The sequence below is a fragment of the Rhopalosiphum padi genome, chromosome 4 (assembly GCF_020882245.1).
Source record: "Rhopalosiphum padi isolate XX-2018 chromosome 4, ASM2088224v1, whole genome shotgun sequence".
NCBI classification, from domain to species: Eukaryota; Metazoa; Arthropoda; class Insecta; order Hemiptera; family Aphididae; genus Rhopalosiphum; species Rhopalosiphum padi.
Genome location: NC_083600.1, coordinates 18,724,487 through 18,738,158, shown reverse-complemented (window position 1 = coordinate 18,738,158; position 13,672 = coordinate 18,724,487). Strand labels below are relative to the sequence as shown.

At 26.2% G+C, this 13,672-nt stretch overlaps 1 protein-coding gene and 2 non-coding genes across 3 annotated transcripts; all 3 read right to left on the bottom strand.

Moving 5' to 3' along the window:
- Positions 1 to 7,222: 7,222 nt before the first annotated feature.
- LOC132930224 (large ribosomal subunit protein eL21) lies at positions 7,223 to 13,152 on the bottom strand. The gene is made up of 5 exons (XM_060995969.1): positions 12,996 to 13,152; positions 12,098 to 12,239; positions 11,876 to 12,009; positions 7,997 to 8,126; positions 7,223 to 7,341 (listed from the first exon to the last, which is right to left on the bottom strand). Exons 2-5 carry the CDS (start codon positions 12,224 to 12,226, stop codon positions 7,258 to 7,260), a joined length of 477 nt encoding a protein of 158 aa, XP_060851952.1. The 5' UTR covers positions 12,227 to 12,239; positions 12,996 to 13,152; the 3' UTR covers positions 7,223 to 7,257.
- Positions 8,735 to 8,799, bottom strand: LOC132931101 (small nucleolar RNA SNORD31). The gene has a single exon (XR_009662346.1). It is a non-coding gene; the product is annotated as a small nucleolar RNA SNORD31 (small nucleolar RNA).
- LOC132931100 (small nucleolar RNA SNORD31) lies at positions 10,229 to 10,294 on the bottom strand. The gene has a single exon (XR_009662345.1). It is a non-coding gene; the product is annotated as a small nucleolar RNA SNORD31 (small nucleolar RNA).
- Positions 13,153 to 13,672: the final 520 nt, after the last annotated feature.

The following is a 13,672-nucleotide window of genomic DNA, read 5'->3' as shown; positions in this document are numbered from 1 at the left end:
AATAAAGCTCTATAAGGCCCTGCATGGGATATTAAACTAAAATTGATTCGTTAGTAGAATGTAATCGATGTCACCCGTGGGTGTGTGCTACAATAACCCCTAACTCCATCACTACCCGTTTACCCACTTTGAATTATAATAATAATATTATTCCTACCTTGCGATATATTATATACCTACGTATCTATTATTGATATTTGATTTTATTCGGTACAATATACACGATATATAAATATAATATGTATTATGTATAAATATTAAATATACGATGATCAATAAATAGTACACACACGCGTCGTTGTCGTGGTAGACAGTGCTACAGCGGCAGTTTTTTTCAATTATTTTTTCGTAAAAGAGTTCTCAAATCTGTTCACATTTGTATCTATGTATATTTAATTGGAATAGCATTTGCATAAAGGTGGTCGTGGTATGGACGTTACAATTCAATAAGATGGAAAGTATATGCTAAAAGCTAAAAAGGCACCAATTTCTTACATAAAACCGTCGAGCTGCTTAAAAATACAGTACACACAAATTACATAATATACGAATAAATAACCCTCCATTTTGTCTACTCAACGTAGGGATTTAAGAAAACTCAAGCTTACGGGTCGGTGGTTAATCAGCTATGAGCTAACGCTCTTGTAGCAATGTAGCGTTCCATGACAAAATATATATTTTATAGGTACCTATAAGTGTATGGCGTATATAAGGTGAAATTAATGTTTACGCAAGTTTATCCTATTTCGGAATGATAAATCTAAAATATCTAATCAGTAATCTATAATACTTAATATAGAAACATATGCATAAAATACACGAGCACGAAATAACCCATATGTAGTCGCAGTTACCTATATCTTTAGCCATTTTATATTTACAAAAATAAATTATAAGCTAACATTATAATATTTTAATAAAGGTTTTATATAGATATAAATAGGTTTAGGTACATCATTAATTTATTTTTATAGATATTAATATATTATTTATTATATTATAAGTAGTCGTTATTACCTTGGGGACCATAGAATACTTATAACATGGAAATGGAATACAAGACATATTATAATTATTTTTGACATAAATTATTTAATTAGATGTTTTGTTTGACAGTTGGTTTGAGTCCAAATTTAGAAGACATTTTTATAAAAATGTATGTAATATTAAATTCAGAAGTTTATAATTACCTACTTCATATTTTTTTCGACAATCTATTTATAGTTTAAAATAAAAAACCATACATAGTTCAACCTTTTAATTTTAGGACAAATATACATTTTATTATATAGGTACAATATGTACATCTATTTTGTTATAAAAATATTATTATAAAATCGATATTTTTATTTTTTATCAATACAAAACCAAATATAATTCTTTATTGGTGTAAATAGGAATAATTAATCAGTGCTCTAAGTACCCAATAAGGTATAATTAACAAATTATTAACAAGATTAAACATTTTGAATTTAAAATATATTAATTAAATACCTACTGTAACACAATATATGCTAATACAGCTAGAATTATGTAGGTATATATCGTAATCAAAATAAAATATTATCATACAAATTATTGTCCCTATAAGAAATAAGCAAAAAAGCCCACAATTTAAGCTTATCGAAATTACTTACTCAGCAAAAGTCTGAACAAATAATAAATATAAGTACCAACAGCCATATACCAGATAAAACTTAATATTCTTAATTAAAACTACTTAACCATTACCTGCATTTGTAAGTCTAGCGATATTCAGTTTATCACGTTCACCTAATTATAAATCGAAAATCCACAAACGCATGAATTTATCCCGAAATTTGCATAACTTATACACAATTATACCTACGTTATCAATATTCCACATGCAAATTCGCGAATTATATGATTACGGAAACTCAGTCTTCCCGATTATTACTGATCGGTAGAGTTAGGATGTTGATGACCTAAAAAAAAACACAAAAATGCCCTAAAAAAATGCGAAAATGCCCTAAAAGCTTCAAAAAATTACCTTAAAAATGGAAATATGAATTATAGATTATAATATTAAATAATAAACAATAATATACATTTACACTTTAAGCATTATATAAAATTATTAAAAATAAATTAAAAAGTAAAATATAAATTAAATTTTATTCCAAACATGAGTTTAACACATGCTTTAAAATCTAAAATTGCCCCACATTGTACAAAAACTACAAAAATGACCTAAAAAATTACGTTAAAAAACAATAAATGCATTTATAGCTAAAAATGCGAAAAATGCAAAAAAATGCAAAATAAAATTAGAATATTCTGCATCAAGAGAGTATGATTAAATTTTTAGCTAAAATAGCATTGTATAGAATTAAAGGGAAAAAAATGCAAGTCATCAACATCCTAACTCTACTGTTCGGTGTGACGGTGTTAGTAAGACAGTTTTCGTACCTATATTTTATATCTACCTAACTGTATAATTCGATAACTCAAAAGTCAAAAATGACTTAGTTTTGCTAGGTAGGTCGATAAAACTAATTGTAATAACTATCTTAAGGCTATTGGATACCAGTCAATTTTTCTGTCAAAAACTACCCATTTAACTTCAAACAGTGCGATCATTGTATTGAAGTGATAATACTTCTGAAAACTAATTTGAATTCGGCATGAAGTCTACTTGAGATCGGTCGGACTACATTTTTTAATTTTGACCTTAAAATTTCACAAATTTGATTTACATTTTTTGAAAAATATTAAATATTGTAGTAGTGTTTAACAAATATTATTAAATAAAACTGAAAAAGTGGCCTGACCGATCTCAAGTATACTTCACGCTGAATTCAAATTAATTTTTAGAAGTGTTATCGCATCAATACAACGATCGGACTGATTGAAGATAAATTGGTAGTTTTTGACGGAAAAAAATGTACGAATCCTGAACAGTAGCTGTTTTAACCGACTTGTGCGTGTGTGTACGAGAGTCACCCTCGTTGGTTTTTCTAACAATAGTCAATACGTTACGCGGTCTCCGATAACGCAATATCTGGTTTTATACACAATACACGAATAGGTGCATCATTATTATAATCGATAACAATAATATTATTGTGTATGAATTATTGAACTAATGTAAAACATTATGAAATATAATTCTGTGATCAACGACATTGAACGTTATTTGTCAAATAAACAGTCAAAAAATAAAAAAAGTCTAGTAAAACTACTGTAAAGGAACTTTACCCCTCTCTTTATATACATACAAATTCATATCACTTCCATAAACCATATTTATGACATTGGGCATTTTCTTGTTTATTAATTAAACAATTTATAGTTGACAAATCACTACTTGCAATAAAATAAAATTCTTTTGCCAACATATTGTGTATATGAATACGTAATATAAATTACAGTGTCGCACAATAAGTGATCTACTGACTACTGAGCATCTGTGTCCATACTTTTACGAAATGTTGAAGCATTTTTATCAAAAGTTATAATGTATAAGTATAAAGATTAAGCGTTAACCAAAGAAAAAAGATTAAGTCCTATCTATAAAAGATAGTCAAAAACCTGTGTATTATCAAACCGGCCGCTTGGAAGCCACATTTTATTAGGATTTCGGTAAAAATTGTTCTATTTTAAAATGGAAAAAATTCATCAAAATACAAAATCGTTATTTTAAATTTCCTTTTACCTAATTATTTATTTTTTAGCCATTTTAAGGATAAAAAAAATATATTAAGCCCATTTTTAGTGTTTCGTGTTTCTAAAACTTTTCGGAATGAGGGTATCTCATTGTAGTTAAATTAGTTTTAAGTGGCACTGTTGCTTACTCATTTATCAGACACAAAATAACAAGAAAATTGACTTAAAACTTCGTTTTACTTCAAACTCATTTAAGCCATATTGTATTTGTTAACCCACTTACTCTTTTTTGACACATTCTTGTATTTCTTAGCAACTGTCTGATTACTCTGATTAACTTCCAGCACATCATTAATAAATATGGAATTTCTTTAGCAACAATAAACGACAATCTAATTATATTATTTGTCAACTAAGTACTAACAATAGAATAATTGAGATTTTCATCAAATGTTTTAACTTTATAGTGTACTTTGTGATATGAATAAAATGACATAACAAATACCAACACAATAAAACATTTCATGTACAAGTCACGATAAGTCCAATAGGTACTGACGTACTGTCATTCTTTCATTAAAATAATTTTAAATTTAATTTAGTTAAGCTTTCGTATAAATTATAATAAACAATTGTACTTGGAAACAAGACGAAAAAAATTATATTTTAAATAAAAATAAAACGATAATCTTGATTAAAGTAACATAATAATACAAACGCCTATCATTATTTTTATTTTTCTAACATAATATTATAGGCTATTACTTATTCGTCCTACCATTGATTATAGAATAATTCTATAATCAATGGTCCTACACTCCTACCTAATGTTAATACCACGGATATAGATACTACGTACGTCCGTGATACTAATTATTAACAACTATACTGTTTATCATTATCAATTATCATTCATTATAATATTTATTATTATAATTACCTTCATCAATTTTAAATAATTTATGTATATATATTATATCATATAGCACATAAATAGGTATGTTTATTATTATTGTAATATAATTTTACAAATAAATGAATTCCGCAGTTTTTTTACTCGTTTCCTATTCCTATACTAAAACCTGATAAAACGAAAATTTAAGTTTCAACAACACTGTCCAGCGAGAGAACGCGCCGCAACCCGACCAAAATCAGTTATTCTGCGCATTCCCCAATGATACCCAGTCATAAGCACAGAACCAGTTTTGATAGCATGGTGACGCAGGGGAAAGCGCAGAATCGGCGCGTTCTCTCGCTGGATAGACCAGCTATTTACAGTGTTGCGCAAAGATAACTAAAAATGTATCTAGATACAGCGGATAAAAGATGGTCAATATCGAAATTAACTAGATAAAGATTAAACACTATTTATCTAGATAAAAAAAGTTAGAAATTTTTATTTTATTTTTTACACACTATTATAGATGTAGTATGGAACTTACTTTACTATATTATAATATCTATTAATATATAAAATACATATTAATCTTAATGCAACTATAAAGCACGATTAAAGATATTCTTTTTTAATCGTGCTATAAAATCATAAAGATACCTATTCCATTTCCGGAAATCAATGCATTATTCTATTTATATAAAGATTTTAACGGATATGAATATACCATTATACCAAAATATCATTGTTGTGTACATAATGTGTTGTTTGGCCTATCGCTTATGGTCTACTTCTACACAAGTATACAACGTCGTAAGTCACAACCTATTATTACGTATAAGGTATAACCAGTATCAGACTAGATAGAATTTAAAGGAATTACGTTAATAAACGGTACAGAAAGTTATAATTACTTTATATTTATAATTTAGTTCCGTTTCTATACTCTAAAGAAACAAATAAAAATAATATAATAAAAATAGTGAGACTGGTTTTCAACTATCTCACTAATAGTTGTGTACTAACCTAACGTTCTATTTTCTGGAAAAAAATATCCCATAATTTATTTATATAGATGAATTGGGAAAAACAACACAATTATTTCGAAGATAATTCTTCAGATAATCAAATTAATTTATTTAGATAATGCTCAACACTGACTATACAATAACTTTACTGATTACGAATATTCTAAAATAAAAGAAGGTAGATTTTGTAAATTTTGCGTGGCATTTGTAAAATTTGGAGGTGGAACAAGGGTTTCTTTCTAAAGCATTTAACAATTGTAATTTCATTAATCATTTTAATTTTAATATTAAAATTCAAAATATAATATATTTATACATAATTAAAATTAATTTTTTTGTTTATATTTTATTTATCAATAGGCGTTTTAAAAATTATTTATTTTGACTATTATTTAACTTAATTCAATTACGAAATTAGCTATGAAAAATTTGAGAAGTATATGAATAAAAAACCCGAAACATTATCTATGAGTATATTTAACATAATATGTTAAATTACCTATCACTAATTATATCAACTAAAACATTAATTAATATTAACACGAGCAATTATGTTAGGTAGGTAAAAACCAACAAACTGAATTTTGTGTAAACTTAACATCTCAGGACTAATAAAAGGAAAAAAAACTAACAGTCCTATAAAATTAAAATAGTTAAATAGATCAATAGATGTATACATTGAATATACGTGTTTATCACCTAATTTTGATTAACGGAAACAGAGGAATAAAATACTTAGATTTAAGATCATTTTGCTTAGTTATTTTAAAACTAAATGAATGTATTATATTAAATAACGTTCTCTTATGCCAATAAATAAATATGAAACATTGAGCTAGGTATTCAAGTTTCTGACCACGGTTTTGGAATCTTAAGTGTATGCATGCTTTGTCTATAGATCTTTTATCATCAATCATCGTTTACAACAAATATCCAGACACTATTTGTTTTATATACTTTAAATAGGTATTTATACTTATATATGATTACGTACACAGGTTTAATCTAATACCAACCGTGGGTTGCACGATGTCGTTGGTCAAATTTTGTTCCTTGATAAAAAAAAACTTAACCAATTTTTATGACGAATAACTTAAACCGAACAATTACACGTCTAATAATATCTTTCATAGCCTAATCATTGACGAATTAAACGTTAACGCTACAACGTACAAAATAGATAGTCTTTTAAACGGAATAGTTAAATTGCGTCCGCACAAAAACGAAAGTACATTATATGTAATGTACGAGATTCGTGTATGCATAAAAATAATCACACGAGATGATTAAAATGAGTAAAATTCTAAATAAATTTTACCAGCAAACAGTATATATAAAAAACAAAAAATGTTGCGAAACTTTAGACACGTTTGCATTGCGGTGTTTGTAAAGAACTTGCATAATAGCGCATCGTTTTCCATGTACACAGATCTCCACTATTTTACACGATATAACGAGGGAAATCTCAGTTTGTAGGAAAACTGGGAAAGGATTTAACTACAGGGATAAAAGTTGAATGGAACCGACAACCGAGGCGGCTTACTGATACTTTTCAATGCCAGAATCCTTTCAGATAGTTTCAGGAGAGGAGAGGTTTATACGGACTAACGAAACATAATTAATAGGAAGTGTCAAACAAGAATTTAATAATTGAAAAAAATAAACGATAAAATGTGTTTAAATCGACATTTATATTTAAAACAGCAATTAAGCAATAAATTCATAAGGTAGAGGAGCTAAACTGATTGGATCCGTTCCTCTTACTATGTGACCTGGTCGGGGTCCTTGAGGCTGAAAACAAATTGAACAAATTAAATAAATGATAAACAATATTTAATCAAATGTTAGTTTATATACTAAAATTTAAATGGTATACTTATAACTTTGTGATAATTTGTATAAATAATTATGGTGGACAAAAAAAGGATAATTATTTATATATATATATATTTTTAGTAATTACGTACTAGTTTTTTCTAAAATATTAGATAATATTATCTTTATTGTTTACCCACTATTAGTAAATTTTTATTATTTTTGGCTTTCATAAATATTTCTGTAAATAAGTATACACATAAAAATGTTCAAATGTACATTTTTTCATGTCTTTCAAATTCTTTTTAATTTAAAATTAAATTATACAAACATTCAAGAACATTGAAGCAACTTTAGAATTCTATAAAATGTCATTAAGCTAAAAATCATAACATTTTTATGAAAATGTAGTATTTTTTAAAATCATAATCATAGAACAATGTTCAATTTATAAAATCTATTAGAGTACATACACGGCACAATGATAAAAAATATAAACATAGGAAGTAATACTATTTACAGCTTCATTAATAGATTCAAAAATTAACAATTTTTTTTTAACAATAAAAACAATACCTATAGGCTATAATGAATCTAATGTATTTACTGAAAAATGAATTATTAATCTTACTTTGCGTTTAAGGCACACTCTGATTCCCTTCTTTTTAGCGTCAGCAACTTTATCTTCGTTTTCTTTGACGCGCTTCAAGAAATCATCTCGGCATTTTGATGGGTTGACATGTTCAATACGAATGTTAATTCTAAACAATTAAATTTTAAATATGTTATAAAATAATTAATTTTTAATATAATATGTTTATTTCAAGTACAGAAAAAAATATATATCAACAACACAAACATGTATTGACTAGACCCATTGTCTATAATAGTATCTATTTATAGGTATTTACCAACAAAACTATAGTGTACATTACAAGAAATGTTTTCATATGTGTATATCTCTTATTGAATTGGATAAATATTAGGTAATCCAATTTTTTTTTTTTAATTAATTCTTTGAAAGTGAAATAAGAATTGTCAATACTCTCCATGCAAACATTTTTAAAAACTTCAGGGTTTGTCAAAAAATTAAAGACATTATAATAAAATGTATTTTCTTCAAAATAGCACTACACATATGGTAGAATAATTTATTTTGCAATCATTAAAAAATATATTAGGAATTTTTAATTTATTAATTGTTGGTAAAAAGTTAAACATACAAATATGTACAGATTAACCAACATCATTACACTCAGTCTGGGGTGGTAAATAATCATAGCAATGAATACATTAAAGGTACTCCACAGACCACATTTAACTTTGAATATAACATTTAATTAAGGGTAAAATAAAATTTAAATTGTATTATTGCTCAGATCAAACCTTCAACATGACTTTCAGTCTGGGGCGGTATAAAATCATCATATAATGCATTAAATTACAATTTATATTTTAATATTTGATGAACAATTATTGCAATTTACAATATCTCAAGTTGACAAATACTCAGATTAAACCTTCAACATGACATTCAGTCTGGGGCGGTATAATGTCATCATAATTTGTTAAGTAATATAACTGTTATTTTAAAATTAATAACATTTTATTACATAATTTAATATTATGGATAATGTTTAATGTAGATTTTATCCATGTACCTAATATTAGTATACCTGAATATATTTGAATAATATAAAAAGAAGATTTATATTTTTTAACTATAATACTTAAATATGTATAATCCCTAGTACTTATTTACAATGATTATTTAACAACTTAATAATACTTATTACTACTTATTATTATAATATGTTAATCTATTGTGAAATCTAGAACTACATACAAATTTACCTAATAGTGTATATAGAACATAATACAATTTAAAATATAATTAACATAAAAAAATTAATGGTTCAATATTAATTATTATTCAGATTAAACCTTCAACATGATATTCAGTCTGGGGCGGTATAATGTCATCATGTAATAATTATGATATGTAACTAGATGTATTTTCTTACAAGAGCATAATAAATTATTATGTATGGAAAACTTAAGGTTTCTATTTAAATAAAATTATTTATTTTTAAATGGTCACTCGTACAAAAATTACATTAAAAAAAAATTCCCACAAATCATAAAATGCCATTACCTCTAAGTTTAATAACAAATAAATTAATTGTAGTACCAAAACTATCAAAGCTATATAATGAATACTACTGAAAATAAATTTTCTTTTGCAGAACTATAAAATGGAGACAAAACATATGTGTGAGATTTTCTCTAAATTATATTAGTTAGATTTACTTAAGCTTCATTAATTATATTTTAATATTATAAATCATTAACAATATAATAACTATTATTCAGGTAATATTTTAAATTAATAGGAAAACATATAACAACGAACATTCAGATCAAACCTTCAACATGAGTTTCAGACTGGGGCGGTATAATGTCATCATAAAGTGTTCAGAATGTTACATGTTTCTTAAAATCAGAGATTTTATCTCAAAAAAGAGATTATTAAAAATTGCTAATAAAAGAAAACACTGAATTTAATAAATACTCAGATCAAACCTTCAACACAAGATTCTGTCTGGGGCGGTATAATGTTATCATATAAAATATGTAAATTAATAACCTTTAAGATTTATTTTTATCAACAGATGCAAAACAATATTATTAAATATAATTTAGAGAAAAAAAACTTAAAATTACACACATTCAGATCAAACCTTCAACATGAGTTTCAGTCTGGGGCGGTATAAAATCATCATAAAATGTTTATGTCTGTGGCTTAGATAAATTTATCAATAAAGATTATATAAAATTTCTAAAAAAATATCTTAAATCGTATAATTACTCAGATTAAACCTTCAACATAAGATTCAGTCTGGGGCGGTATAATGTCATCATATAAAATGTGTATATAAATAATCTATAAGCTTTATTTTATTTAACAGATCCATTATAATATTACTAAAAATATAATTTAGAGAAAAAAAATGTATAATTTCATTCAGATCAAACCTTCAACATAAGATTCAGTCTGGGGCGGTATAATGTCATCATATAAAATGTGTATATTAATAATCTATAAGCTTTATTTTATTTAACAGATCCATTATAATATTACTAAAAATATAATTTAGAGAAAAAAAATGTAAAATTTCATTCAGATCAAACCTTCAACATAACATTCAGTCTGGGGCGGTATAATGTCATCATATAAAATGTACAATTAATAATCTATAAGCTTTATTTTATTTAACAGATCCATTATAATATTACTAAAAATATAATTTAGAGAAAAAAAATGTATAATTTCATTCAGATCAAACCTTCAACATAAGATTCAGTCTGGGGCGGTATAATGTCATCATATAAAATGTGTATATTAATAATCTATAAGCTTTATTTTATTTAACAGATCCATTATAATATTACTAAAAATATAATTTAGAGAAAAAAAATGTAAAATTTCATTCAGATCAAACCTTCAACATAACATTCAGTCTGGGGCGGTATAATGTCATCATATAAAATGTACAATTAATAATCTATAAGCTTTATTTTATTTAACAGATCCATTATAATATTACTAAAAATATAATTTAGAGAAAAAAAATGTATAATTTCATTCAGATCAAACCTTCAACATAAGATTCAGTCTGGGGCGGTATAATGTCATCATATAAAATGTGTATATTAATAATCTATAAGCTTTATTTTATTTAACAGATCCATTATAATATTACTAAAAATATAATTTAGAGAAAAAAAATGTATAATTTCATTCAGATCAAACCTTCAACATAACATTCAGTCTGGGGCGGTATAATGTCATCATATAAAATGTGTATATTAATAATCTATAAGCTTTATTTTATTTAACAGATCCATTATAATATTACTAAAAATATAATTTAGAGAAAAAAAATGTATAAATTCATTCAGATCAAACCTTCAACATAAGATTCAGTCTGGGGCGGTATAATGTCATCATATAAAATGTATATATTAATAATCTATTAGCTTTATTTTATTTAGAGAAATAAAAACTTAAAATTACAAACATTCAGATCAAACCTTCAACATGAGTTTCAGACTGGGGCGGTATAATATCATCATAATTTGTTCAGCATTCTTCATGTTTTTCTATTACTTAGATCAGCCAGCAGTTCCAGAAGTTTCTTAGACTCAGAGCCTTTTTTTAAATAAAAGTTTCTCGCAGAGCCCCCAAGTAATATTTATTATTAATTTTTATCTGTCTGTGTAAATTTATTGTGGTATACGAACAGAGCCCAAAGAATCAAAGGCTGCATGGAGCACAGTTTGGGAACTACTGACTTATTTATTTGGTTTATCTATCTACAGATTATACAAAATAGATATGTAGGTAGTAACAGGTATTCATTGTAACCACATATATTGAAGTATACATTTAGTCAACAATAAACAAATAAAATTTAATATACCTATATTTAAAAAAAAACTAATTTACCTTTTTGCAATAATACGGTTGCGGACTCTTTTATTGACAATTACTCCAAGAGCGTGTTTAGATACATTGAATACTCGTCCAGTTTTACCGTGATAGACTTTGTAAGGCATACCCTTTTGAACAGCTCCATTTCCCTAAGAAGTAATGGTTTCATTAAAATATAATATAATATATTGATTTTAACAATTATAAATACTTAATATAATTAAATAATTTATTTACCTTAATATCAACTCGATCGCCAACTTTATACACTTTCATGTACGTTGACAGAGGAATGACTCCATGTCTACGGAATCTTCTGGAGAATAAATCCCTAGTACCATGCCTATAACCTTTGGAGTTGGTCATATTTGATTATTATCTGAAACAGAAAAAAATATGTAGAGAAACCTAAACAATTCAATAAAGAAAAACATTTCAATACCTGAAGAAATAATTTATATAATTAAGATCAATTACTCAACTAAAAAAAATAAGCATTTTACCACATTATCTATTTGACACAGTACTTAAAAGAATCCTTAGACCAAACCTTAAATTTAACATTCAATGAAGGACAGTTCATGTCTTCAGAGCACCTTGTTCATTGATAATTATGATGAATCAAGAATTCCAAACAAGAATAATAAAAATTAAATTGAATGATCATGAAGAGTAAATTAAACACATATCAGATAGGTATATTCTGAGACGTTTCAATTGTGAAACACATTCCATTTGTCATGATTGATCGCTGAACGTTTCAGCCAACTTGAGCGCATTGGAAATTGTAATAATCAATCGCGATGAAATCAAGAAGCATACCATACATACAATCTTTAATGCCATTCACATAGCAGCTTTGTCGACCTGGTCAAGCCAATCCCAATATCCAGACATTCGATTTACGAACCAAAAGTTCAACGGTACGATAACGTTCTGTTAGCAAACGATCAATCGAAAGAGAAAGAATAGAAGATCCAAGACGAAATGCGAATGTCTCATTATGGTCGGAATTTAGATACGAACTCTGAGAAATCGTCAATGTCGAAATGCAAATAAACACGAAAATGATTCAACCCTTTAAGATAATAACAGTGTTCATTACATCAAAATAATATGAAAAAGATGTACTTACTTAAAGTTACGACTTAAAAAAAAAGTCCTAAGACACACCACACTTCAAAAAACGAGTACGTGAAAGTAAAAGAACCGAACAGAGGTAAATTACTTTTAGGTTATGTTATGTGTTTTTCATTCGAAAGACGATTCGTCCGAAAAACCACGATACAAAATAATATTATTTCGTCATGGAGAAGAAAAAATATGTGATTATTTTTTCATTCAAAAATCGATAACCACGAAATTCGATAGTCTTATTATTTATATTATTCCATGATAATATAGTTCATTGTGTATAGCATTATTAACCATGGTCTTATTTACAACCGTATATATACCGCATTGACCACAGAAAACAGAGTTGACTTACCCAACCTTATCATCGGTCCTAACATTTGGCGCAAAAATTAAATTTAAATAAACTAAGAATATCATGGCCTTGGTGACTTATGTCAATTAGATTAGTAAGATTGTCCAATGATTGAAATTAAAATCAAATAAATAATCTTTTTATAATAATTAAAAATTTAATTTTTTTATAAATGCACGTATCTACCAACCAATTCACTGATAGTACTTAAAAAATATTCAATTTATGAGGTCAAAGTGTGGAAGCTTATAAAGCTGGTTTATAAAAACATCGAAATAAAAGAAAGAAAATAAATAAAATAATTAAAATTTACATTAAGTCAA